Raw genomic sequence first — 26,571 nt, forward strand, 5'->3', positions numbered from 1 at the left:
TGAACCAGGCAGGGCAGGGATGTTAGCCTCAACAGGTGCACAAAGCACTTGAGATTAAAAAGAGGAGAATTCTGCCCTGGCTGGTATGGCTCAGTTGGTTGGAGCTTCATCTCATACACTGAAAGGTGACAGGTTTGATTCCCAATCACGGCACATATTCACATTGAGGGTTCAGTCCTCAGTCAGGGCACTTACAGGAGGCAACTGATCAATGTTTCTCTCACATTGATGTCTCTTTCTCTTTCTTTCTCTCTCTCTCTCTCTCTCTCTCTCTTTCTCTCTCTCTCTCTCTCTCTCTCTAAGACATCTAGAAGAGAGAGAAAGAGGAGAGACTTCTGGTCAAGCACAACCTTTTCCACTTCCCCGCCTGGCTCCTGGTCTTAGAGCCTGAACCCATGCAAATCCCACTGGCCTGGGTGAGTTCCCTTTGGTGCTGTGAGCCCAGTCTAAGTCACAACCGAGGTACAGTGAGAACTTGCCAACCCTGTTCACTTGGCGGCTCTGACCCCCTCCTTGGCCTCCCAGATCCTGGTCCCCACCTCTGACCAAGACTTGGACCACTGTGCTTAGCAGGATCCCTGGTCTAAGCCCCTCCTGGCCCAACATATGCAGTAAATCAGGCCCTGTGGGGCCCTTCTAAAGCCAGGGACATCCATTAAAATGGGCTCTGTTCCCACACCAAGGACCAGGGACCCAGGGACCAGGAAAAGATTGTGTTCAGTATTCTCTGCTGATAGCCTCTACCTTTCCCAACCACCCGGAATCTTCCAGATACCTGTGGGTATTGATTCCTCAAAAGCAGACAGTGTGAGATATAGCCAGAGAGGGGTGTTCAGGAGGATCAGGAGAATTAGAGCTCAGGAAGAAGATAGGTAAGTCCAAGGCTGGGCCCAAGAACTGAGCCAGGTATAGCTGGAGTCATAGGTGAGTCCCACATTGTATTGCCAAGTCTGAGCTCTGGCCAGTGCATCATGACAGAGTAATCTGCCCCTAGGTCACATGAGGTGCAGCCTTTGCACATGAGATGGCAGTGACCTGCCCAAGCTGCCTGTCTGTGTACTTCTGGGGGCAGGGCAGCAGGCTGGTGGTCCAAGGACCCTTATCTGCAAGGCTATTTGAGGGTTCATGTCAACTCGATTCAGGGCAAGAAATGGACAATCTCAGCTTATTATAAAGTCAGATCAGGAGATTCTAGAACTACCTGGAAGGTAAGCTTGTCCTTGAACAAGCTAGACTCTTCCCCTGGGATTCTCTCTGGCATCCGAGGATCCTCTATGATTGACTCCTAGGTGACCTCAGAAAGGAAATCGATGCTACTGAGGCTTCTGCTTTGCCTCCAAACATCTGCCTGTACTCTTTTTCTGAGCTGAGCTGCCTCAGGACCGTGTCTGTCTGAGAAATCAAACCTGATAGAGTTTGATGGATTGGGGCTGCAATAGATCCAAGATGTGTCTTGTGACCTTCTGTCCTGTACCTGCCACTCTGGCTCAGTGGGCATGTTGTGTTCCTGACAGCTAGAGGGAGCGGTGGAACCCCAAGATCCTTGAAAGGCCTTAGGGAAACCTAGTCTAAATGCCTTACTGTGCCCGTGGGGAGCTGGGGCCTAAGGGGATGTCCCTGAGACCTCAAAAAGTCAGTGGCAGAACTGGGGCTAAAATCCAGACCATGGGACTACAAGGCCAGGCCCTTCTTACATCTCAGCCTCTGGTCCTTCCCCTTGGACCCAAGAATAAATCCACTTCTCTTGCAGTGAAAGTTCAAATGAAGAGATGGAGACTGCGTGAAAGGGAAGAAGTGGTTAACACAGATAATAGGGTGAGGGTGAGGAGAGAGAGGAGCAGAAAAGGAGAGGAGGCTTTCCTGACAGCTGGAGAAGCAGACCCCAGCCAGAGGGAGGGGCAATGGAATCTGAGAAGATGCAGATGTGCTCTGAGGCTCCTCCCTCCCAACCCTCCCACCCACATTTGGTTGCCAATAGATACAAAAAAAAAAAAAAAAAAAAAAGCAGAAGAGATGAGCTCAATAAAAGCATGGAATGCCTGGAAGAGCTGAGGAACACAAGTGGGATAGTCAGCAGGGACAGGGGAGCGAGCATGGGTGGTCTGGGGAGGCAGAGTGTGAAGCTGGACAGAGAAGAGGGGAATGAAGGACGGAAACACTGCTAGGGGATGGAGTCTGAGCAGGATGCTGAAGAGATGAACTTAACAAGGGGAGCTGAGGGGGCCTGGGTGGGGGATGGGACTAGGGGGAGCGTAGGGGGAGGAGGATGGCCAGGGAGCAGAGGTGAAGCTAATAACGCTGAGATGGCAACAGGATATCAGCCTGGAATGAACTGTGGAATGGTGACAATTAACTGGGTAGGTAGGGCAGGTCCCATGCAGTACCTCCTGCTTGTGTCTCGGCGTGGTTTCCTGCTCCGGCTAGCAGACAGGGGGAGGAGGGAAAGCAACCAGCATGGTCAGTAGAGCCAATGGATTAGAGACACCACGACCAGCCCAGTCCAGCAGGTAGCCCAGAGCGCTCTCACCCAAGCAACAGAGGCCAGGGAAGCTGGGTGGCCCACGGGAGGGGGGCGGGTAGTGAGTAGTCGGAAGGGGTGGAGTGTGAAGCAGGGAGGTGGCCCAGGGAGGTGATGAAGGGGGTGGGAGGACTGGAGGCAAAGTGAGCAGTTACACTCAGCAGATGGAAGTGAGGGTTCTGGGTCGTCCTGCTTCTTGCAGTCAGCATATGTGTTCAGGGACCTGTGCGCCCAAGTGGGACTGCATGTTGGAAACACACTATACCCATGTGTATACATGCCCATGTGCATGTTGTTTAAAAATCTGGATACGTAACCCTGTGGGAGAGGGGTATATATCTGTGAGTGAATGCATGCAAGTCTGGGGCCAAGTGTTCCTGCAGGAGTGTGTGCACAGGTATATGAGAAATGGGGGTGGACAAGAGGGGGACACACTGTGAGGGCCTGCAGAAACACCCCAGCATGCTCTGGGGGAAAAGAGGCCTGTGCAGATCCAAATTGTAGTCCAAAGGGCAAATTCAGAGTGGGCAAGAGGAGGCCAGAGTCCCCTAGGGTACAGAATGCCCTCTGGGAAAGCAAGGCAAAAGGAGGGGAGGGTGTATGGCGAGCAGCATGCCCCCCACACCTGGGCATGTGCAGGTATTGAGCATGGCCCAAGGGCAAGGCTCTGAGCTTGGTATACCCCTAGCAAGGGTGCTCAGCCACAGCTGGGGGCACCTGAAGGCCAAGGCTAAAGACAGGATCAGCCACCTGATCCCCAGATCAGTAGGTATAAGAAAGTCAGACTCCTACCTTCAGCTCCTTGATCTTGGTGGGGGTCCTGACCTCTCCCTCCTCGGCCTCTGACTGCCGCCCCCCAGACTCGCCGTCTTCCTCCCGCTTGTCACCATCAGGTCCTGCGTCGTGGTTCTCACTGACCGAGGCTGGGCGGGAGAACTCCGCTGAAGTGGGCAGAAATAGCCGGGCAGCCACGTGAGACATCTCCCAGGTGCACGGACAGGGCACCGGCCTTGCCACTTGCCCCACCATGCTTAGAGCGGAGCAGACACTTCCACACCCCAGCACACTGGGAATAAGAAACCAGTGCCCAACTGGACTGAAGCATCCTTCCCCAGGTCACATGGACTGCCTGCCAGTCCCTTCCTGATTTCTATAGTACTAGAGCCCACGTTCAAATCTCAAATCTCTCTCTCCTTAGCTGTGTGACCTTGGGTAAGTTATACAACCTCTCTGGGCCTCCGTTTTCTCATCTATAAACAGTACCTACTTCAGACAACTGGGGGAGGAACAAATAAGCTCATGTGTAGAAGTATTTCAAAGAGCGGCTGCCACAGAGTGAGCCAATTCAGTCAGTGCTGGCCCACAAATGTTGATTTTCTTGTTGGGGCATTTGTGGCAGAATGCTCACTTGACCATTATCTAGCAAGACACAGATATTGTGAGATTAGCTTTTACTAGTGAAAGCTGAAGTCCTGAGCTTTGCAAATAATGTAGCTTCTTTATAACTCAAGGAAAATTCAAGGGAACCCTTGTAGTAACATCTTTCTCACTTTGCTGGCATTCCAAGTACTTTCCTGAACAGGAGAGAAAAGGGTAGAATTGCACCCTTTACTCCAGACACTGGGCATAACTCAGACTATGCCCATGGATTATGTCCTGGGGGAAGAAAATGGCTGGGAAACAGTGAATGACCGGAGCACAGATCATCCTTGGAATGGGCCTAGGTTAAAAAGGAGAGAATGATCCTTTCTATTTATATATATTTACTCTGCAAAGTGCCCATTCATGCACATTATTTCATTTGAGCCCACAGTGCTCTGTGTTGATGACTAGAATGGGAATTATTATCCTCATTTTACAGAGACTCTGAGATCTTTCAGTGAATCAGGAGAAGAACCCAGGCTACTGGCTTCGAGTCCAGGCTTCCGGCCCCCTCTGGATGGGCATCGTCAAATCTGGGCCAATCTTTGCTGCCTTGCACAATCTGGGCTTCATTTGGCCCCTGGCATAGTAATGAAAGCTGCAGGGGAGGACAGAGAGACAGTATGGGCCCTCCTTTCTTTTTGCATAAAACTTAGCTCTCAGTCCCGTGCCCATTCAAGAATAAGGAGCTTCCTCAGTTCCAAATGGACCTTTGCAAGACTGCATGTCCTTCAAAAAGGGCCGGGGAGTTCTGGAACAGGTCTCACCTTTATGCTGTAGGAAAAGTATCAGACTCCCCGATCACCTGGAAAACTCCCAGGTATCCTTCAAAACCCTGCCCAGTTGTCACCTTCTCTGCAAACCCCTTCCTGCTCCTCCTAGACAGAATTAATCCCTCTCTCCCAAGGCTACTCTGTATTCTGTACTTCTCCCATTGTTTGAATCACGTTGAATGCTTATAAACCTACTCTTCTAGGAGCTCCTCACAGGAACGGGCCATACTTATTCTAAGACTCAGAAAATATCTGTTGATAGTCCTGCCCCAGTGTGTTCTGGGAGTAGCCACTATTTCCCCCACTCAAGTCCCCACCTCCTACCTTTAAACCATCCTCTACAAATCTAAAAGCAATAATAATAATTTATCACTGCTACAATAAACAACAACGTGTTATTGGGTATTACTTATTACGTTCCTAGTATGTGCCAGGAATTGTTTCGGGTGTTGTAGAGGCATTATCTCAGAACAAACATAGCGAAGTAAATAATCCTTATTTTGTAGAAGAGGAAATAGGCACAGGGAGATAAGTTGCTCAAGGCCTCCCATCCATTCATTCAGATGTTTATGGGCCACATCCTGTGTCCACAGAGTAGCTGGTGAGAGTCAAGGCTGAGATTTGAACTCAGATCTGCCAAACTCTGAATCTCCCCAGTGTTTTTATCCCATGTGGCTTCTGAATCTCCCCTACAAACTCCAGTGTGCATACTGGGGGGAGTCAGGGCCCTGAGGGATGCCAATTTAGTATGTCTGGGCCAGGGCCTGGGAATCTGCATGCTTAGCGGACTCACAGGTGATTCTGATGCAGGTGGTCTACAACCACATTTTGAGAAGCTCTGGTCTGCTTGACAGAGGACAATGTAGGGCCAATTCTTGTTGATATTAAGGGCACCTGTCAGCCCAACAGAGCATGCCATGTGTTAGTGTCAATCAGTTTAATGGAACCAAAAGAATGACTGGGAACAACCCCTCCGCCTCCAGCCAGGTAAGGCATCACCAATTCCACATTGCAGTCATAATACATCATTCTCCTGGTATGATGACAACCCATATGGCTAAACCTGGGACCCCAAAAGGCTCAACGAAGTCCCAGGAAGTCTAGGAGGGGCAATGTCACATCCCAGGGATAGTGAGGCCATATTTTGGGGCTAAACCACTGAGAGCTGTCCAGGTGCAGTGGTGCTCTTGGGCCACTATGCCCAGTGCAAGTCAACCTGTGATGTGTCTACCACCCTCACTGCTCATTCTGCACCTGGCATGCCCATCTCCTTCCCTCTGAACACCACTCTTCTCCCACCTCCAATTTAGGGCATACCTCCATCAAGGCTGCGGGACATGGTGTACCGTTTGCTGGAAGAACGCTCGAAGAAGGGAGCGGGCCGGTCGATGAGGGCGCTGGCCTGGCGGGTCTGTGCCTGGGTCCTCCCACTATACCGGAACTTGGAGCCCATCACCAGGAAGCCCTTGGGTGGGGGTTCGGGGGACACGAGCCTGCAGTGGAGGGATGGAGGTGAGGAGGGGGAATCATACCTGCTTTTCCAGGTCCAAGGCGGGACCACCGCTGGCCTTTCATCCCACTGTCCCACCAGCTACACTCTGTGGTCCAGGAGGGGAAAGAGGAGGGAGGTCTTTCCTATGATCCTTACTACCTTCTCCTCCTGCTCTGCCCTCAAAAAACACAGACATCACCCACACATACACTCACAGCCTCTGTCTCATCCCGTTACCCCATCCCCGGGTCTGGCTCACCGGAAGAATGTGTGATGCTCAATGCAGACCTTCCACAGTCTCTTGGCTGACCGGTGGTTTGGGAGTTTAAAGCCAATTGTGCTCTCGAACTGCTCATACTGCAAAACCAAGGAGGGTGGGTAAGAAGCAAGACCTGGGCCCCTCTCGCCATCAGTCCATCCTTTTGAACCTCTTTACAGCATGCGTGACTCTGGCCTGTTCTTTTATTTATTCACTAGAGGCCCAGTTCACAAAATTTGTGCACTGGGGGGGCGGCGGGGGGGGGGGGCGCGTTCCTCAGCCCAGCCTGCACCCTCTCACAGTCCAGGACCCCTTGGGGGATTCCCGCCTGCCGGCTTAAGCTCAGTCTCCCCAGGTATCAGGCCTAAGCCAGCAGTCAGACATCCCTCTCGCAGTCCGGGACCCCTCGCTCCTTACTACCTGCCTGTAGCAGAGGCGGCTGCCACTGCACTCACCAGCCATGAACCAGGCTTCTGGCTGAGCGACGCTCCCCCTGTGGGAGCACACTGACCACCAGGGGGCAGAATTGAGTGTCTGCCCCCTGGTGGTCAGTGCACATCATATCAACCGGTTGTTCGGCCATTTGGTCGATTTGTATATTAGGGTTTTATTATATAGGATTTGTTTACTCAATAATGTGGACTGAGCCCTTACTCTGTAATCAGTCTAGAGCAGTGATAGCGAACCTATGACACACGTGTCAGAGGTAACATACGAACTCATTTTTTGGTAGATTTTTCTTTGTTAAATGGCATTTAAATATATAAAATAAATATCAAAAATATAAGTCTTTGTTTTACTATGGTTGCAAATATCAAAAAATTTATATATGTGACACAGCACCAGAGTTAAGTTAGGGCTTTTCAAAATGCTGACACGCCGAGCTCAAAAGGTTCACCATCACTGGTCTAGAGCAAGAGAGACACCATAGTGATCAAGACAGAAGATTCAGGGAGGAGGGGACTTTGATCATAAATAAGTAAACAAGATCATTTCAGATACTAATAAAGTCATGAAGGGACTGGACAGAGGTGTGTGATGTGACAGAATACCTGTGTAGGCACAGGGGTGGGTACTATTTTAGAAAGGTGATCTGAAGGATGGGGACGGAACCAGCTATCTGAGAGGGTGGGGAAGAGGATTTCAGGTAGAGGAAGAAAAAGCAAAGGGCTCGTGGCGGGAAGGGCTTGCTTATTCAAGGATTTCAGAGAAGGCCAAAGGGGCTGGAGTGCAGTGGGCATGGGGCAATGTGGGGGAGGCAGGTGGCCACAGACAGAGTGTGGGCTTTAGCCCAAAAGCTAAAAAGAAAGCTCTTGAAACATTTAATCTAGGACTGGGAATAAGGGGTGAGTTTCACATGCTATGATGGAAGGGACTTCCAAGCTCTCTTTAGCAGCTATGAATAAAATGGCCTGGAGTGACAGTGGGGACAGGGGAATGAGAAGGATGTGGTGGAGACGAAGATGAGAGATGATCTCTGCTGGTAGCTGGTGCAGTGGGGAGGCAAGAAGCAGATAGGTTCGTATTTATTCTAGGGTCAGCTGTGGAGGCTGGATGAATACATGCTTGCATGTGTGTAGTTGTGTGTCTATATGTATGTGTATGTACTTGAGTATTAGATGTACGCAAATACAGGGACATGGACATGTATTCTATGTATACTGAATATATGTGATTACCTTTACATATGTGCTCGTGTGTGTGTGTTTGTGTATGTGTATGTGTGCAGGACATACCTAAGGTGTGAAATGTCTGAGAAGAGCCCCAACAGAAGATGGATCTCTCCATACCCAGCACCCCAGCACCGCCATCCATGTATCCTGAGTAGGAAAAATCCAGGCCCAGCTACCAGATCCTCTCCATTCTAGTCAATTCGGTCAGGAGGAGGGATTCCCAAGCAGGCTCACCTCCCCAGGCCGAATCTTGATGTAGAAATTACTCCTCTTGTAGGAGATCTTGAGAATCTTGGGCCAAGCGAAGCGGTTGATCCTCAGTCGGTCCCGGTAGATGAGCAGGCCATTGGCACAGACTCCTAACATAATGTCAATGCCCTCAGAGTCCTGCGTGAGAAGGGACCATGGAACAGCAGGCCTGGTGCCCACGCCTGGAGCTGCCTGCCCCCGACCCCAAGTCCCTCCTGAGCTCTATTTATAAATGAGCCCAAGGAGCAGGTGGACTTGGAAGCTCTGTTCTGGAGTCCCCTGACCATCCCTCACACAGTCATTTAACCATTCACTCCTTCATTTTGTCACTTATCCCCCCACTCACTTGCTCTATTATTTTCTTGGTTAATCACTTATTCATCCAGCAAACACTTAATGGTACATATTCGGTGCCAGGCCATGGGCTACACACACTAGGGCAGTGGTCGGCAAACTCATTAGTCAACAGAGCCAAATATCAACAGTACAACAATTGAAATTTATTTTGAGAGCCAAATTTCTTAAACTTAAACTATATAGGTAGGTACATTGTTATTAACTTAATTAGGGTACTCCTAAGGCTTAGGAAGAGCCACACTCAAGGGGCCAAAGAGCCGTGTGTGGCTTGCGAGGCGCAGTTTGCTGACCACGGCACTAGGGATACAGAAATAAATTAAGGCCCTGTATTTCCCTCACAATGCTCCAAATCTAGTGGTGGCACAAACAGGTTCAAAAATAAATATAATACAAGGAAAAAATGATAAGGGTCATGGAAGAATAAAGGGTTATGGAACTTTGAGGCTTCAGGTTGGCAGGAATGAGGGTCTGGCACACCAAGCCCTCCAGAAGAACATCATAGTTCAATGGGGACCCCCAGATGCTAGGGGGCCCTGGGACCCAGCGGTACCTTGGCATGGTGCAGGTCTACTCCGTACATGGAAAGCTTCTTGGCGTTCTCTAGGAAGTGGATTTCTGCTTCTCCTGGGGTCATGCCCCTAATGGAAAGAGAGGGATCACAGGTGGCCATGGGAAAGGCCCAGCCTGAGCCCTGCTGCCTGAAGGTGGCCACAGTCAGAACCTGTGATTCTAGGAAGGCAAATGTTCTAGAGTGGGTGTATGGCTAGACCTCCCCTCTGCTCTCAATGCAGGATGGTGCACCCCAGACCCCTCTTCAGTCTACCCAAGCCCCATCTCCTGCCAAAGCTCAAGTCCAATCTTGTTTCCTTCAGGAAGCATTCAAGGGCTGGGCCGGGAGTCAGGATTTTTGTCTCATTCTGCCACTGAGTGAAGTGTGAGCCATAAGTCCTGCTTCTCCATGACCATGAAGCCATTGTGGAAGGCTGTTCAATATAATCACCCAGGGACTCCGGAATCACTGCCCACATAAGATATTTATCTTATATACAGGATTTGGAGTCAAAAGGGCCTGATTATGAGTCCTGATTATAGCATTTAGTGAGTAGGAGACATGTATTATGCCTTCCTGACATCTCATAGTATCTTTCACAATTCTAAATATATAGTAAATATTCATTAAATTTAAATATATATATATATTTTTAAAATATATATATAATCTTAGAACATTATATCAGAAACCACTTAACCTCCCCTGAGGAACAGGTGCCCTTTTTCCTTTCTAAAAAGAAGTTATAGTGCTCGCTTCGGCAGCACATATACTAAAATTGGAACGATACAGAGAAGATTAGCATGGCCCCTGCGCAAGGATGACACGCAAATTCGTGAAGCGTTCCATATTTAAAAAAAAAAAAAAAAAAAAAAAAAAGAAGTTATACAAGTTCCTTCTTTGCTTTGACCGCCAGGAAACCCTACATTTTACACGCAGTCACAGCTAACATTTATTGAGGACTGCGTGAGGTTACTGTTCCAAGCACTTTGCAGGTCTGAAGTTATTGAATCTTCAAAACAATTCTATAAATAGGTATTATCATTTTTCCCATTTTACAGCTGAGGAAGCTGTGGCACAGAGAGGTTGAATAACTTGCCTAAGGACACACAGCTACTAAGTAGCAAAGTCAGGATTTGAATCCAGACAATGTGGGTCCAGAGTCTGTGTTCCTAACTATGACATTTGCATCTGTCTCATATCCTCCAGGCCTGTTTCCTCTGCTCTGTCCACCTCGGTGAGGTGCTGTGTGGGATACCTGGACAGCAGATGTCAATGTGCTCAGTCGAAAGAGCTGCAAAGGGATGGCCATCAGCATTTTTCCAGCCCACACTGACCTACACTTCTTTCTCTGAATCACAGACAGACCTTGAAGATATTGCAGGTTCACTTCCAGGCCACCAGAATGAAACCAGTATCACAGAAAAGCAAGCCACACAAATCTGTCGGGTTCCCAGTATGTCTATACTATACTGTAGTCTATTAAGTGTACAACAGTATTGTGTGTAAAAAAATAGACATAGCTTAATTTTAAAATACTGTATTGCTAAAAAAAAAAAAATGCTGTTATCTGAGCCTTTAGCAACTCGTAATCCTTTGGCTGGTGGAGGGTCTTACCTTCAATTTATAAAAAAATCAGTATCTGTGAAGTGCAATCAAACAAGGCATGCCTGTATTCTGACTCTTGCAGATCCCTAACACATCCTAATACCTACAACAGGAATGACAAAGAGATGGTAGGCAGGCCATCACTCCCTATTCCCGAGCCAGGCAGACACTGCTAACCCATCATATGGTTTCAGTATCCTATTCAACCCGATACAGCAACAGCCATTGCTAACCAATCAGAGTTGTGTGCAAATCTCAGAAAGACACATCTGCCACCCTGATGCAGCATTCCATCACACCCCAGCAGGCTTTCTTCCCCACATACATGATCCCTCCACATCTGGCCCTGGACCTCCTCTCCTGATTCAGCCCCAGGACACAGTCCTCCTCCTTCCCTCCATCCTTATTAGCAATGAGAAAACATCACCATACCTGCTCCCACGGCACAGCACTGTACAGTTTATAACGCACTTTCACATTCTTTACCACACTGAGTTCCCAGAACAATCCTGGCCTGGAGCCCAAAGCTCTTCCAACTTGACAGGACCCTAGAGACCATTCATTTTCAGGGGTTCCTCCCAGGGGATGGTACCACCCTCATAGTGGGCATTTGGAAATGGAACGGAACATTTGGGTTGTACAATGACTGAGGGGTTGATAAGAGCACTTAACAGCTGGGGCCCAGGAATGTCAAACATCTTCCAGAATGAATTCTCCTGCTCCAAAGACCAATAGTTGAGAAACACTGGTAATCTAGGTCTGTACAAATACAGGTAAAGAATGAGGTTGAGCCTGGCCAGCGTGGCTCAGTGGTTGAGCATCGACCTGTGGACTCAAGGGTCCCAGGTTCGGTTTCTGGTCAGGGCACATGCCCGGGTTGCAGGCTCGATCCCCAGTAGGGGGCATGCAGGAGGCAACTGATCCATGGCTCTCTAATGGATGTTTCTCTCTCTCTCTCTGTCCTTCTCCCTTCCTCTCTCTCTAAACAAATCAATAATTTAAAAAAAAAGAATGAGGTTGACAGATTAAATAGCCAGCCCACAACCACACATCTAGCTAATCATCTAACTTCTGCAACAAAGTGCTTTCCTCTGCACAACTATTCAAGCCCTCAAATCACAGAGAGCATATGGTGGATCTTTATTATGTGCCACCGAGTCCTCCCAGCCACCCTCTGAGCAGGTTTCATTAGCGCCCACACTGAACGGATGAGGAAATTAAAGCAGAGGGAAGTAAAATGACAGGGCTGAGATCCCCCTGTGTGAAAGTGGCAGAGCCAGCAGGCGAACACAGGCAGTCCGGCTTTAGAGTGCAAGCTTTTGAACTTCATGCCACAATCAAGACATCAGGACACTTACTCAGGGACACATAATAGTTACTATGATCTCCAGTTGACAGATAAGGAAACTGATTCTCAGAAACCAAGGACAGGGAATCATCACACTTATACAGGAGCTTAGAATCTGTGGTCCCGAGAGGTCATTTAAGGTTACACAGCTAGTTACTATCCTTCTCATTTGATGAGATGTTTTGTCCTCAGATTTGCACCTCAAATTAGCAGCAGAGTCAGGTAGAGCACTTACAGCCCTGCATCTGGGGTGTAGCAGGGACAGTTCTATGAGCCAGGGAAGGCCCTGGGCGTAGGCCCTCTCACCTGTATGTCTTGTGCAGCTCCATGATCCTCTCCTCCAGCTCTCGGGTCTGGTTGGGGGCGAAGCGGAGCTCGCTGACATAGTTGCCCACATGCTCCTCAGCATCATGGTCGCCCAGCTCCGCCTGCACGGCGTAGGAGCCCAGCAGGGCATGCGTGACGAAGGAGCAGGGCAGCCGGCCCGTGATGATGTCTGCCCGCAGCTGCAGGCACAGGTAATATCTGGAGATAGGGGAGAGTGGGCATGGGCACGGTGCCTCTCCCACCCGAGATGCCCACTGAGCCATCAGAACCAACCTAGGCACCCCTCAGCTCAGTAGAAAAGGAATGCTCCTCGACACTAGCATTTCACGTGTTGATATTTTGGGTGTATCCGATTGAGAGGGTTTTGTGCCATCTCATATTTTAAGCATTTCTGTTCACGTCTAAATTTGAAGGATTTTTCCTACTGTGAGAGCATTTTCAATTTCTAATTCATTTTCAAGCTCAGTGGGACTACGTTGATCACTTTCTGAAGATGTAATGTATTTTTTGTTTATACAATTAATATATTTTTATTGTGGAAAAATGTAAACTTTAGAGATGTAAACTTCCTCTTGACGTCCATTTTCAGGACCCCCCCTCCACCAGAGGTCACCCCTGTTATCTGTTGTGTTCTTGACTTTTTTCCTCCACGGACATACAGAAGGGCATGTGGTTTTATTCATGAGTGTTGTTAACATGTACATAGTATCAAATGCTACATCTGATTCTACAACTTGCCTTACAGCCCTTCCCAGGTCAGCATATGAGACCTGACCTCATTCATTTTAACTTCTGCATAGCGCGCCCACAGCCTGGACAGAGCCATTTGCCAATGTTTTCTCAACACTTTTTATTTTGCCTCTAGCGCTAAGTGAATGGTCTAAAAATAAATTGGTTTAAAAGAAACATTTCCAACCACGAGGCCATGATTTTTTATAATTTTTATGCGCACTTGGATGCTTTTACAATTTTTAGAGCCATTTTTTATTGCTTTTTCAGTTATTGCTTATTAAAAAGAATGCTTCAGTCCGGTCTCCACCAGCAATGCCTACTTGCCCACTTTGCTATGTTTCACCATTTTTTCAACTGCCTGTTTTCTTTTAGGTGGCTTTTACTTAAAATAATTTTTACTGCTCACGATGCTGTTTTGCAGTCTGAACTGGAGCTCTGGCAGAAAGCACGTACAGCCTCAGTGTGTGCTCAGGGCCAAGGCAGAGGCTCAGAACCAGCAGCAGCTCACACATCACAGGCAGCAAGTGTGGACAGATGGGCGTTTGGGTCAAGTCTAAGATTTCAGAAGTCACTGCCAAGCACTCTGATCAATATTTCATTTCAATCCATTTGTCATTTTGACCAGTTTATTTTGGGCCTGAATATTTTTTTTTTTTTCACTAAATCACCCCATTCCCTGGGATCATCCAAGCTGGACAAAGCTAGTTTCCCCCCTGGGGGTCACTGGAAGCCTGATGCCCGGGCAGGGACTGGCACTAAGAGGAGAGGCGTCAGTGGGCGAGACCAGGGGATCCGGGCCTGGCCTGGTCTAAAGCTCTCAGCCCTCCTGGGAATGGAGGTCAGACACTGATGCTAAATCTTGGCCCCAAGCCGGACCTCAGGGATAATGAGCCCAAGGCCTCGGGCCAGATCTATTCCAGGGACAACTGTCTTATCTCTCAAGGCCAAAGTCAGCATCTTGACCTTGGCCCATTGCCTGGCAAACAGGCAGCCAACATTATGAAAGAAGGACCCGGTGGGAGGGAGGGGCTTGATTCTATAGCCCTTCCCTGCTGTAGGGAAAACTCCAAGCCCACATCTTATTGTTGGTGGGTCTGTAGGGCCCAGCACATGGATGAGACTCTTAGAAGAAGCTTAGAAAAGGGAAAGGCCTCTCACTGTTCTCATCTTGAAAGATGCTTTGCCCCCCCTTTCAATCTTCAAGCCACAATGAGACTACACAAGCAATCCATGTGCACCCATGCAGTCCAGGCTGCCTCCATGGGGATTGTCACATGCTTCATTTGACCCCCACATGCCTGACATGTGCACAGAACAGCACACAGGACAAAACTCCCGCTTGGGAAGGATCTGCACTCTACTCCCTCTTTATCCCCAAAGTTGAAAGCTGGTGGTCCACCCAGCACATCAGATCTTCAGATGTGTTTGGCTGGTCCTACCCAAGGACATCCCACACCACGTTTTAAAAAATATTTAAATTCGTTTCCAACGTTTACAAATTGTGATGTTTTTACTTTCAAATTGGGCCCAATTCTCATAAGGCCGTGATTGCCCAAGCTCAACAGCAACTGTCTTAGATGGCATCTGGATTCACATTGGTCCCCACTTGGGTTCACATTGGTCCCCACTGCTCCCTGTGACACCTCTCCCTCTGAAGTGAAGGGTCACCTGCCACTGACCATTATGTTTGCATCCCTTTCTCTTGCACTGAGTCATCTTCCTTTATGATGGTGTCTGCCTGGCCTAGGTAGGCACCTGAGGTTGCAACTGCCATCACATACCACCCTGCGTCTCCCCCAGCCAGCATACCTGCCACCTCCCTCCACAGCCCTCACCTTGTGATATCTTCTGTCAGCTGGGCAGGGTCAGGGGGGTAGAACTTGACTGTGAAGGCAAAATTCCAGGGGCTGCCTGAAAGAAGATGGGGCAGAGATCAGAGAGGCGCCATTACCCAGTGAGTGGCCCAGACAAACTATCCTATCAGCAATTTTCACAGTCGTCTCATATGTATAATCTCAGGACAATCTAATCAGAGAATCTGGAACATTGTTCCCACTTGACAGATGAGAAGACTGAGGCCCAGGTTAAGAGACTTATTGTAAACTAGCAGTGGGAAGAAAGGTAGAAAGAAAGAACACCAGTTGTGCACCCATTAATTATTTTACAAACACTGTTTCATTATATCTTACAACAACCCTATGAGTAAGTCTGATGATTGTCCCCATTTTGCAAATGAGGACACTGTGGCTCAGGCAGTAAAGTTGTCAGCCCAAGGTCACCCAGCGAGAAAGGGCGATGCTGGGTTTCAGACCAGGCCCACCTGGCTCCAGAGCTCGCGCCCCTTCCTTTTTAGGAAAGTCTAGGCGACAGGGCATTAATGGGAAGAAAGGAAGTCTAAAAGCACCACATTAAACAGGTTTTCTAACTTTAGACTTTGCAGAGCCCTCACTCTGCCATTATAAATTGTACCTCTCTAGAGGAGACAAGCATTCAAGACTTCCCAAAACTTATCTGACCTGCTGTATCCATTTTTTATAAGGCAGATTAATGTTCCCTGAAACACACTGGAAAACTCTGCCCTATCTCACTTTAACTCTATCTCAAATGACAGAATTGGATTATAAACAAGACCTAAAAGGCAAATACGATGGGCTAAAAGTAACAAAGGTCATTTCACAGGGATAAATGTTAACCTCCACATTGAGGTATGAAAAATTAATGGTACATCTATAGAAGGCAGACAGAAATAAAGGCTGAGGTTTTAGCTGGAAACTAGCTCAGTAAGCCAAGAGAAGGGATGACCACTTAAGAAAGGAAGAGAGGTTGGTGGTGGGAGGGGCGAGGACAGGAGGGAGAGGGGACCGGGAAAGAAATAGCGAGGAGGTGTTGATGAAAGGCTACAATCCAGAACAATGGTTAGACCACCTCTGAGACATTTGGGGTTCCATGCTCTAAAAAGGCCCCACAAAGTGAGAAAGTGAGGCCCATCCAGGACAGGGCAGTAGTCATGACGACTGGAGACCATGCTGTCACTACCATCCTCATCTTCACCTTTTAGCTGTCATGTCTCCAACACTTACTAAGCTCTGGTCACTTGGTTTGCTACATGTTACAGGCATGTATAAGCAGTGGTTTTCAACCTTCTGGCCCTTTAAATACAGTTCCTCATGTTGTGACCCAACCATAAAATTATTTTCATTGCTACTTCGTAACTGTAATGTTGCTACTTCCTAACTGTAGTGTTGCTACTGTAATGTTGTTATGAATCGTAATGTAAATATCTGATATGCAGGATGGTCTTCGGTGACCCCTGTGAAAGGGTCGTTCGACCGCCAAAGAGGTCGCGACCCACAGGTTGAGAACCGCTGATGTATAGGAATTTAATCTTCATAATGATCCTGAGGTTGACTTTCCTTCCTATAGATGAAGATTTTGAGAGATGTGCTCACTTCGGCAGCACACATACGAAAGATTTTGAGAGGCTGAGTAACTCTCCCAGGGTCACTCAGCTGGTGAGCAGTAGAAAACAGAGGCCTAGCCCGGCTGGTGTGGCTCATTGGTTGAGCGTCAACTCATGTCACAGGTTTGATTCCCAGTCAGGGCATATGCCTGGGTTGTGGGTTGTGAGTTCGATCCCCAGCAGGGGGCATGCAGGAAGCAGCCAATCGATATTGATGTTTTTCCCTCATCGATGTTTCTCTCTCGCTCTCTCTCTCTCAACCAATAAAAACATTAAAAAAAAAGAAAACAGGGATCTAACCTTGGGTCATCTGACCTCAGAATCCAGGCTCTTGACCACAGCTGGCTCCTTGGCAAAAGAATACTCAAGGGGAGCCCTGGCCAGTGTGGCTCAATTGGACGGGCATCATCCCAGGTACGGAAAGGTTGTCAGTTCAACTCCTGTTCAAGGCACATGCTTAGGTTGAAGACACAATCCCCAGTGCAAGAAGCAGCTGATCATGTTTCTCTCTCTCTCTCTCTCTAAATATCAATAAAATTATTTTTTTAAAAAAATAAAGAAGCCTTAAGGGGAAATAATCTCTGCCTCAGAAATAATAATAATGATAATAGTAACTAATACATACTGGATGCTACTTGTGCAGGTACCATTTAAGGTGTTGTGTACCTAATAACTCATTTAATCCTCACAACAACCCTAAAGGTACATACTATCATCATTCCCACTTGACAGAAAAGGAAACCAAGACAAAAACAATACAAGAAGTAGTGATGGAGTCAGAAATCAAATCCAGGCAGTCTCGCCTCATTCGCTCTCCTTTTAAGCACCACACCACACTGCCTCAGAGAAGCCCCTGCTAGGCGGCAGGTACTGTCCACACATATGTTATTTAACGGTCACCTCCACCAGGTGAGATAGGAGTCATTAATCTACTTGCCAAGGAGAAGCAGGAGCCCTGAGGGCTGGAGGAAGTGCCCCCAGTGCCCTCGGTGATGGGCACAGAGATTTGAGAGGAAATATACCCAACTGTGAAGCCTAGAATAAGGACTTGTGCCACCTTCAGAAGGCTGGGCGGGGAGGGCTGTCTTAAAGAAAGGGCATAAAAATTGCTCCCTGGGGTCCCAGAACACGGAACTCGAATGAATGGGTGGAAGTTACACGGGTAGGGCAGAGACTGTGACTTTATACAGGAGGCAGCACTGCTCCGATGATGACACAAGGGCACTGACCCTGCCGGGGGGAGGGAACTGGGACCCACAATGGCCAGCGCTTCTCTTTTCCAAGCTTTGGATCCTTCTCAGACACTGCTCACTGTACTTGTTCTGATTCTTTCACGCAGGAGAGCCAGGCCGCCCAGCCAGGCTGGGGCTCCTGGGGACAGCCTGAGCCCAGGCCTAAGGCCCGTCGGCTCCAGAGGAGCATGCTCTGTCTGTGTGCCTCTCTCTTTGTCTACAACTGACAGCAGCTTACAGGAAAAATTCCTCAAGCCCCCTCCCACAGAGTCAGCTGGCATCCCTGGGCCCAGCTGCCTGCTGTCATAGCAACAGGCTTCGCTAGAGCCTTCTAGCCCAGGGACCAGAGAGTCCAAGCAAGGGGTAGGGTTGTCTAGGCTCTAGGTCTCCGCCTATTGCATGGCCCCTTTCTGAGGCCACCTACCTCCTCCTTCTGCTATCTGAGCCCCACCCCTCCCAACATAAAGCACAGGTTGTCAGCCTGCTCATCTGTCTTTGCCCCAGACCTTGAAAGAGTGCAGGATGGTGTGGGGAGGCCAGGGCTGCAGACCTGGCGCAGCCAATACCTTGCTCTGTGACCTTGAGCAGATACTGCCTCTCTTCGGGCCTTAGTCACCCATCGTTAAATACGGGAGACGGCCACAATCAGGGAAGGGCCTAGACTTCTAACATACTAACTCCTGTCAGCTGGCAGTGGCCATTAGTGCTGTGTGGGCAAGGATTCTGAGCTGAGTCAGGGGTCACTGACCACTGAAGCCTTCACCAGCCCTGGAGAGGAGGGGGGCTGTTTTCAGGTCATTAGTTTGCCCCTGGTCCTAGATGCCTCTGCAAGTCCCTTCTAGTGCTGACATCCCGAGGGCATCTGTGATCCCTCTGCTAACCTACTGTGTGACTCTAGACCAGAGATTTTCTTTTTCTTTTTCTTTTTAAAAAAATATATCTTTATTGGTTTCAGAGAGGAAGGGAGAGGGAGAGAGACAGAAACATTAATGATGAGAGAGAATATCGGCTGCCTCCTGCACGATTGGGGATCAAGCCCGGGAATCGAGCCATGACCTCCTGGTTCGTAGTTCGACACTCAACCACTGAGCCACCACAGCATGGCTAGAACAGTGATTTTCAACTGGTATGCCACAGTAGGCACACTGTGTGCCACAGAAAATTTTAAAACATGCAGTAACTAACTATTTAGTCATGGACACTGACCTCTTTTCCCTTAGATTGTAAATTTTAAAATGACAACAGCAGCCTCGCTGAGTGGCTTAGTTGGTTGGAGCATTGTCCTGTACACCAAAAGATTGCAGGTTCGATTCCAGATCAGGTTACACACCTAGGTTTTAGGTTCAATCCCTGGTCAGGGTGTGTACGGGAAGCAACTGATCGATCTCTCTCTCTCTCTCTCTCCCTCCCTCTCCCTCTCCCTCTCCCTCTCCCCCTTCCTCTCTCTCTAAAATCAATAAACATGTCTTCAAGTGAGGATTTAAAAAAAAAAATAACAGCCAATACAAGAATAGTCATCTGGTGTGAATGAATCAAAATTATACCTATTTAACCAAACTGAGCCCTGGCTGGTGTGGCTCAATTGGTTGCACATCATCCTGTGCACCTAAAGGCTGCTGGTTTAATCCCACAGGGCACATACAGGGGTTGCGGGCTTGATCCCTTGCAGAGGGGGTGTGCAGGAGGCAGCCGATTGATGTTTCCCTCTCGCTCCCTCTCCCTTCCTCTCTCTCTAAAAATCAATGGGGGGGGGGGGGGGGCACTAACCAAAATTATACCTTTTTTTTTGTCAGATCAGTAAAAATATATATTTTTTGGTGTAGCACAGAATTTTAGTAATTAGTTTATGTGTGCCATGAGATGAAAAGGATTGAAAATCACTGCACAGTCATTTCTCTTATCTAGGCCTCAGGCTCCTCATCTATAAAACCATGCCCTGCCTTCCCCAGGATCTTCCATGGAGCAAATGAACTCAAGGATCTGAATACACTTCCCAAAGTAGGACAGAGCAGCACAACTGCGGCCCCAATGCCTGGAGCCCTGCCCACCCTTCCACCGCATTCCCAACCACAGCTGGCCACTCACTCCGGATCTGCTTCTTGATTTCCTTGGAGGGGTCCAGCCAGTTCTGCAAGAGAAAACAGAGTTCATTAGAGGGAAGATAAAGAAGAGGACCCAGATAGGTCCAGGAAAGAGCAACATCCTGAAATAGCCCCCCTGACAGACCTTGGCGGGAGCACCCTTCCCTGGCTGAGCTTTCTGGGCCCTTTTCCTTGGGACTGGGAGGTAAGGGAATAAGGCCTGGATTCATCACAGAGTCTGGGACTCAGGGCCCTGGGGTGGCATTGCCCTGAGGCAGCACAGTGAACAGGTAATACAGCTGCGGTGAGACTGGTGGAAGGAAGAAACTAGGAGCCTCCCAAGGGTGGGGGAAGGGCCTCAGTTCCCCCAGGAAGCCATGGCTGGTTCTCCAGATACCCATCTGGGGTGGCATTCAGGTCCCCAAGAAAGGACTGGGGGATGGAGTGGACACAGAGAACAGAAGTGCCTAATGAAGATCTGATGGAAGCCATGGGATACCATCAGGACTATGGGGGACATAGAAGAAGCCTCCCCCACAGCAGGCCTCCCCTGCCAGCCCTGCTCCCCAGCCCAGGTACCTTCTGGCTGTCAGCATCACAGAAGGTCAGGCCAAAGTAGTCCTTCTCCAGGAGGTTGAGGTGCTCACAGACCAGGTCAAACAGCACCTGGCCCCGGCCATGTTTCTGAAGCAGAGAGCAAAGCTTCTGTGAGGCCAGAGTCACTTCTAGGCGGGGCAGGGGGAGACCTCTGACTCCACCAGAACAACGTGCAAACCCCCAAGCACCTTCCAGCATCTGGAGAGATGTCAGCACTCCTGCCACCCACCTGGCTCTGAACCTAACGCCCAGCTCATCAAGCGCCTTCTTCCAAGCCTTCCCAGACCTTAGACCTGCTCAGGGGGTGGGGAGGGAGTTGGGAGTCGGCGGGGGGTGGAGGGGGGGTGGTGGTGGTGGTGACTGATTTCTCCTTCCTTGCAGGGATTAAGAGAAGGAGGCTAACTTGGACCCAAGGAACAGAGAATGAAAAGTCTAAGCTTTGGGTGTGAGACGGAGAGAAGAGGCACATGAAATATGAGGGACATGGACCGTGGGGAAGGGGAGAGCCCGGGACTCAGGGTCACAGTGTGACTCACCCTCCCCAGCCCTTCCCCTTACACTAAGTCTGAGTGAAATCCTACCGGGGCAGCAAATGAGTTTTTATAGGGGCTCATGGTGCCTAAATCAGCCTCAGCTAGAAGCAGCCTGATGGAGCCACCTTTCTGTCCCACCCCCATTCAACCAGGCTTGGTACCTCTCTGAACACGATCTGGGCCTGAAAATGCACAAGGACAAATCCCAGAACCTGGCTTGGTACCCTACACCCACAGGGGTGAGGATGAGCACCAATACAGGGCAGGGGGAGTGAGAAGCAGTTACTACTCAGAGAGGCAGGGACCTCCAGAGAGAGGGTGAGGCCCTGCGAGGTCTGGCTAGGTCAGAGGGGCTGAGACCAGGCCTGACTATGGACAGCAGCTTCGGGAAGCCAAGAGATTCCTGAGCTTAGAGGAGTGCTTCAGAGAGCGTGGACTGGCCTCAGCCAAACTCTACACTCTTCTAGGGCAGGACGAAACGGCCTCTTGGGGCCAGTGTGGGTAAGAGAGAAGAGGTAGAAGATATCCTTTTATTTTGCCCAGAAGTAGGCCAGATATTTATTCTGAAACCCTTCTATAGAAGTAATAAATATTTTAAAAACAAAACAAAAACCCAACCCTGCAAAAAAGAGGGACCCAGCCTCCCAGGGCTCAGAAGTAAGTCATGCCCCTTAAGATCAGGGCAGGAGGGAGGAAGGAAGGTGGCTCCTATAACTCTCAGCAGTAAGGCCACCCTCTGGACTCTCTGTTCGCAGGCAGAGGGCCAGGAATGGAGCCTAGGCTAGGGAAGAACCTCTAAGGGGGCGAGTGACGGTTCCGAAGTTAGGCAGGATTCTGAGTGTCTATATAGGAAAAGAGAGACGCTAAATGTGAGGCCAGAAGGGCTGACCCCAGAGAGGAGGGGTCTGCCCTGCCACCCAGTGTGGGACAGGACCATGCCACAGGGTTTCTACACGGCCTGGGGGAGTGTGCCTTTCCAATGGGCCACCTCCCTACGCCTGGGGGACACCTTTACCATGGAACCCTCAAGTGACCAGTTTGTCCTAGAGACTAGAGGTAGTATCCTGGGCAGGGGGGTTTCACAAGAGAGGACCCCTCTCTCCACCCAATAAAAATGATTCTAGTTGAAACAGTGTCTGCTGGGTCACAGTGAAGAGACTGGGCTGCAGATCAGCCCTTGGATGGTGGCTCCTTGCCAAGGTACAGCCACCCTGAGAAACCTTTTCCTGGTGCCAGCCTGGTGCCTCGTCTAATTCTATCTGCAATCAAAACAGGCATCTCCGGGCCTGGATGCCACCATCTGTACAAAGGGCTGGCCAGGTCATCTCTCTGGGACACTCCAGTCAGTCCAGGACTCCATGACGAATGGATGCCCTCTGGCTTGGCCCAGGCTGAGTGCACACAGAAGCCTGCTCTGCTCTGAGGCCAGCTGGCTGCGGACGGGGCATGTGGCACTGGGTGGTCCCTACCTCCACCTCACACTCATACTCAGAGGCATCGAGCAGAGTGACTCGGCAGATAGCACTCTTGTATTTCTTGGCAATCTTCTGGGGCGATTTCTGGGCCTTGCTGGGCGTGGTCCTCTCTGACAGGCCATCAGCCTCCCCGTTGTCCTTCTCGTCCATGTCTAGGCTCTGTAGGTCCAACCAGGAGAAGAGTTTGGTCAGCGAGCTTGAAATCATAGCCTTTCACCCAAATGAGCTGCAACAAGGAGGCAGCTGGGGCTGTGATGGACCCCAAAACGAGAGCCACTGCCATCTAAGGCCCCTGGGGGGACCAGAGTCTGTGGTGGGTAGTGCAGGAGGAGAGCCAGAGCTTCCATGTGCAGCTGAGGGGTCCTCTGCTTTCCCGCAGGCTCCTGCTGCTGTGGCAGCCTCTGAAGGCGGGAGCCTCCCACAAAACCACCCCCAGTGGCCAGAGCTGTCCTGTCTCCCCTGAATAGTGCATGAGTTATAAGAATATCCATCTGGTCTCCTCCTTCCTGGTCTGTCACTGGGTCTAGCATGACGTTTGGGGCTTGTGGACTAATTTAATGGAGGGAAGGGAGGCCTGAGCCCTGCCCTCTTGTCCTAACTCTACCACTGACACCCTCACTGACCTTGGCCAAGTCCCTGCCCTTTCTGGGCCTATCATGATTTAAGGAAGGAGTGAAGTCAATGACTAGGTGATTCCTTGAGTCCCTTGTAGCTTCAGGGTGATAAATTTGGGGCCACCCTGGGCTGGCGAAGCTAGAATGGCCAGGCTCAGGGGGTAGGAAATGAGGTTGAAAGAACATGTGTTTTTGACACCAGATCTAGATTCAACTTCCACATCTGTCACTTTATAGCAATGTGACTTTGGGTAACTCACTTTATCCTGCTGAGCCTCAATTTCCCCAAGTGTAAAATGGGAAATTAATAGCTACTCTCTTAGGTGTGGGAGAATTAAATATAAAAACGACACTGTGCTCAGCACGTAACTGGTCAGTAATAAATCTTCATTTCCTCCTCTCCTCCTTCCTAAGCACTTGCCCCAGAGGACAGGCTGGCAGGAAGAGGGATGCCCATGCTCTCGGGCACACACCTGTTCAGCAGGCCGAGTGTCCTGCTGGGGCGGTTGCTTTTCATTGGAGTTGGCCTCTGGGTGGCCGTGGCCTGCAGGGGTCACTGGAGTGGTCACAGCAGCAGCAGCAGCGGCCTCAGGCTGCTGTGGGGCCTCTTCCTGAGCCTTCTTCACCTCAGAATCCGGGCCTGTCTCTGTTGTCATGGTGACCAGCACGCCTGCATTGGCATGAAGAAGAACATGTGACGACGGGGAAAGGGGCAGCGATAGTGTGACATAACAGAGCGAGCGGGGCAGGAACCACATGCAGAGAGAGACAGATGGAGACAAATGGATAAAGAGCCACAGAGAGAGGGAGGAGGGGGGAGGGACAGGAAGTAGGGATGGGGAGAGAGTCATGAGAAGTGAGGGGTTCGTGGGGACAACTGAGGTCACAGACTCCTCCCTCCCAACCTTGTGTACAAACAGCTCTTCAGGGACTCTACTATCTTGTCCCAGGTCTGGAATGTGGACCCTTCCTAGGGACGATGTGAGTCTCTCTAGGGAGCCCCACTCTGCCCAGAGGACAAGGCAGGACCTCAGCTAGGCTGTCTGTCCAACAATAGCAGGCCGAGCGCCCCACTAGGCTACTGGCACACAGTAACCCCTCACTAAAGGCTGGATAAACTGAACTCAATCAAAAGAGCCCTAGGCTCCAGACCCTCCCAGCGCTGACTGTGGGCGAGGCTCTTCATGCACCAAGCCTTGTCAATTATTCCTGCCCCACTGACTTCACAGGGATGTTGTCAGAATGGATCTAAAGCAGCCGTGGGCAAACTACGGCCGGATCCGGGCCGTTTGAAATGAAAAAAACTAAAAAAAAAAAAAAGACCGTACCCTTTTATGTAATGATGTTTACTTTGAATTTATATTAGTTCACACAAACACTCCATCCATGCTTTTGTTCCGGCCCTCCGGTCCAGTTTAAGAACCCATTGTGGCTCTCGGGTCAAAAAGTTTGCCCACCCCTGATCTAAAGGGTAAGGCAGAAAGACATTCTTAACATAAGCATAGCCCTGCCGATGTAAGAGTCAGAAAAACTGGATTCAGGCCCAGGTTGGCCACAAATGGGGCATTCAGTTTACCTCTCTAGGACTCACCCAAAAAAGCAAGGGACTTAGAGAAATTATCTATTATATAAATTATATATAAATTAGCCATTCTTATCCTTTTCTTCTTGGAGCAAGAAATGAGATTGTAGAGAATCAAGGACTTATTGCCAGGTATTCTGTGAAATAAGCACACTGCCAAGACAGAAAAGGAGAGAGAATGGCATGGTTCCACTTTATATTTAAAAAACAAAACAACAACCTCAACAACACATCATTGTGTTTGTGTACTTGTAGTAAAAGATCGGAAAGATCAATCAGCAAACTGTTAAGAGAGGTTAATAATTTTAAATATACTTTTTTTTTAACTCACAAGTTGGTGTTTTGAGAAAGTACCTATTCTGACTCCAATCAGTCGATTCTCAAAGAAAAGTTTGGAACTAAAACCAGGGAACAGAGATATGGGCAGGAACCCTCACCCCTGATGTAGAGCCTTCCTCCAAATACACCTGACGCTTATGTGACACCTAGTGCCAACTGTGCCAGGATATAAACGAGAAAGATCGAGACTACACCTGGCAAATCCCTCCCTGACCTCATCTACCATGGGAGGCCTCTGATGGACAGACAGACAGACAGACAGGTGCTGAATCTACCTTAGGGTTCCTCCCTGACCCCATCCACTATGAGAGGTCCCTGATGAGCAGGAAGACAGACAGAACGACACTGGATCTACCCTTCAACATCACAGCTACCTCCAGAGGCACATACCTCTGCCCCACACTTGCTTTTTGCTTTTCAGTTTCCCTCCTTGTGTTCCTGTGGGGCACCAGCCCGGCCCAAACCAAAGGGCCCTGGACAGAAAGGCAGGACCCCTGAGCACCCCACTAGGCCATGCGGGAACTCTGGGGCCCCGGACAGATCACAAACATCCTCAACCCCCAACGAATGGGTAATGAGTAAAAAGCTTTGTAAGCTGGAGCTCGTCGCACAAATGAGAGGGTTTGTTGTTACTGATGCTGCTATTAAAGTGGAAGATGAGGAGGAAGAGCAGGCCTTGGTCCACAATGCCTCATCCTCGCCCAGAGATGCTTCCCACTTACATCATTACCCTGGGCTTTACGGGATCACTTAAAGCCATAGGAAAATAAAGGCTCTCTGTCGCTTGGGTGACACCAAGTGCTGACTGTGCAGGACACAAAGCCACAAGAGCTGCTCCAGGGAGCTCACCGCCCAAACAGACCTGCCTGCCTGGCTCGAGATCTCAGCCTGCACTGGAGGATATCGGCCATTATGCTAGATAAGGCCTAGAGGGAAGAACCCTCAACATAAATGTCTACTTAATTTTGCTTTAAAAACACACACAAAAGAACCCACAGACTAATCTGTACGTTTCTGCTGTAAGGAGCAGAATCCACACAATCCTCATGGGCCCAGGCAGCCCAGTGGCCCTGGCGCATCAGCTCCTCCCCTCTGCTTCAGGCTGGCTTCAGCCCACACTCTCTGAACCTTCCCTGGCCTGGTCTTCTTGCGGGCAGCCAGGAGAGCAATCTTAAATAAATACCCCAGTCTTCCGCTGTCCGGGTGTTTAGCAGAGCCTGCTGGCAGTGAAGACCTGGTGCTGGGAGAACCACAGAGGAGGGGCACTGGAAGTCATTCAAGATAATTCCATCTCCTCTCTTTTACAGATGATTCCCAGAGAGCGAAAGAGACGTGAGTGACAGTCATTTC

The 26,571-nt window shown here is 49.5% G+C and overlaps 1 protein-coding gene and 1 non-coding gene across 10 annotated transcripts in view; one reads left to right on the forward strand and one right to left on the reverse strand.

The window, feature by feature from the left end:
• EPB41L1 (erythrocyte membrane protein band 4.1 like 1) overlaps nt 1-26,571 on the reverse strand; it is a 119,564-nt gene that overhangs the window by 30,196 nt on the left and 62,797 nt on the right. For 6 of the 9 annotated variants that reach the window (XM_036321336.1, XM_036321334.1, XM_036321340.1 and 3 more), the window contains 12 exons: nt 23,774-23,970; nt 22,681-22,845; nt 20,661-20,765; nt 20,086-20,128; nt 15,144-15,219; nt 12,556-12,774; nt 9,294-9,381; nt 8,372-8,524; nt 6,465-6,562; nt 6,031-6,206; nt 3,311-3,459; nt 2,385-2,420 (listed from right to left, as the gene is read on the reverse strand). In XM_036321336.1, the coding sequence (XP_036177229.1) occupies nt 2,385-2,420; nt 3,311-3,459; nt 6,031-6,206; nt 6,465-6,562; nt 8,372-8,524; nt 9,294-9,381; nt 12,556-12,774; nt 15,144-15,219; nt 20,086-20,128; nt 20,661-20,765; nt 22,681-22,845; nt 23,774-23,956 (1,491 nt within the window). In that variant the 5' untranslated portion in view covers nt 23,957-23,970. The remainder of the gene's footprint in view (nt 1-2,384; nt 2,421-3,310; nt 3,460-6,030; nt 6,207-6,464; nt 6,563-8,371; nt 8,525-9,293; nt 9,382-12,555; nt 12,775-15,143; nt 15,220-20,085; nt 20,129-20,660; nt 20,766-22,680; nt 22,846-23,773; nt 23,971-26,571) is intronic. The other 3 variants (XM_036321339.1, XM_036321341.1, XM_036321342.1) reach the window with 2 other exon arrangements.
• Nucleotides 10,042-10,148, forward strand: LOC118663940. Its single transcript, XR_004970222.1, has one exon. It is a non-coding gene; the product is annotated as a U6 spliceosomal RNA (small nuclear RNA).

The sequence above is a fragment of the Myotis myotis genome, unplaced genomic scaffold (genome assembly GCF_014108235.1).
Source record: "Myotis myotis isolate mMyoMyo1 unplaced genomic scaffold, mMyoMyo1.p scaffold_m19_p_9, whole genome shotgun sequence".
Lineage (NCBI taxonomy): Eukaryota > Metazoa > Chordata > Mammalia > Chiroptera > Vespertilionidae > Myotis > Myotis myotis.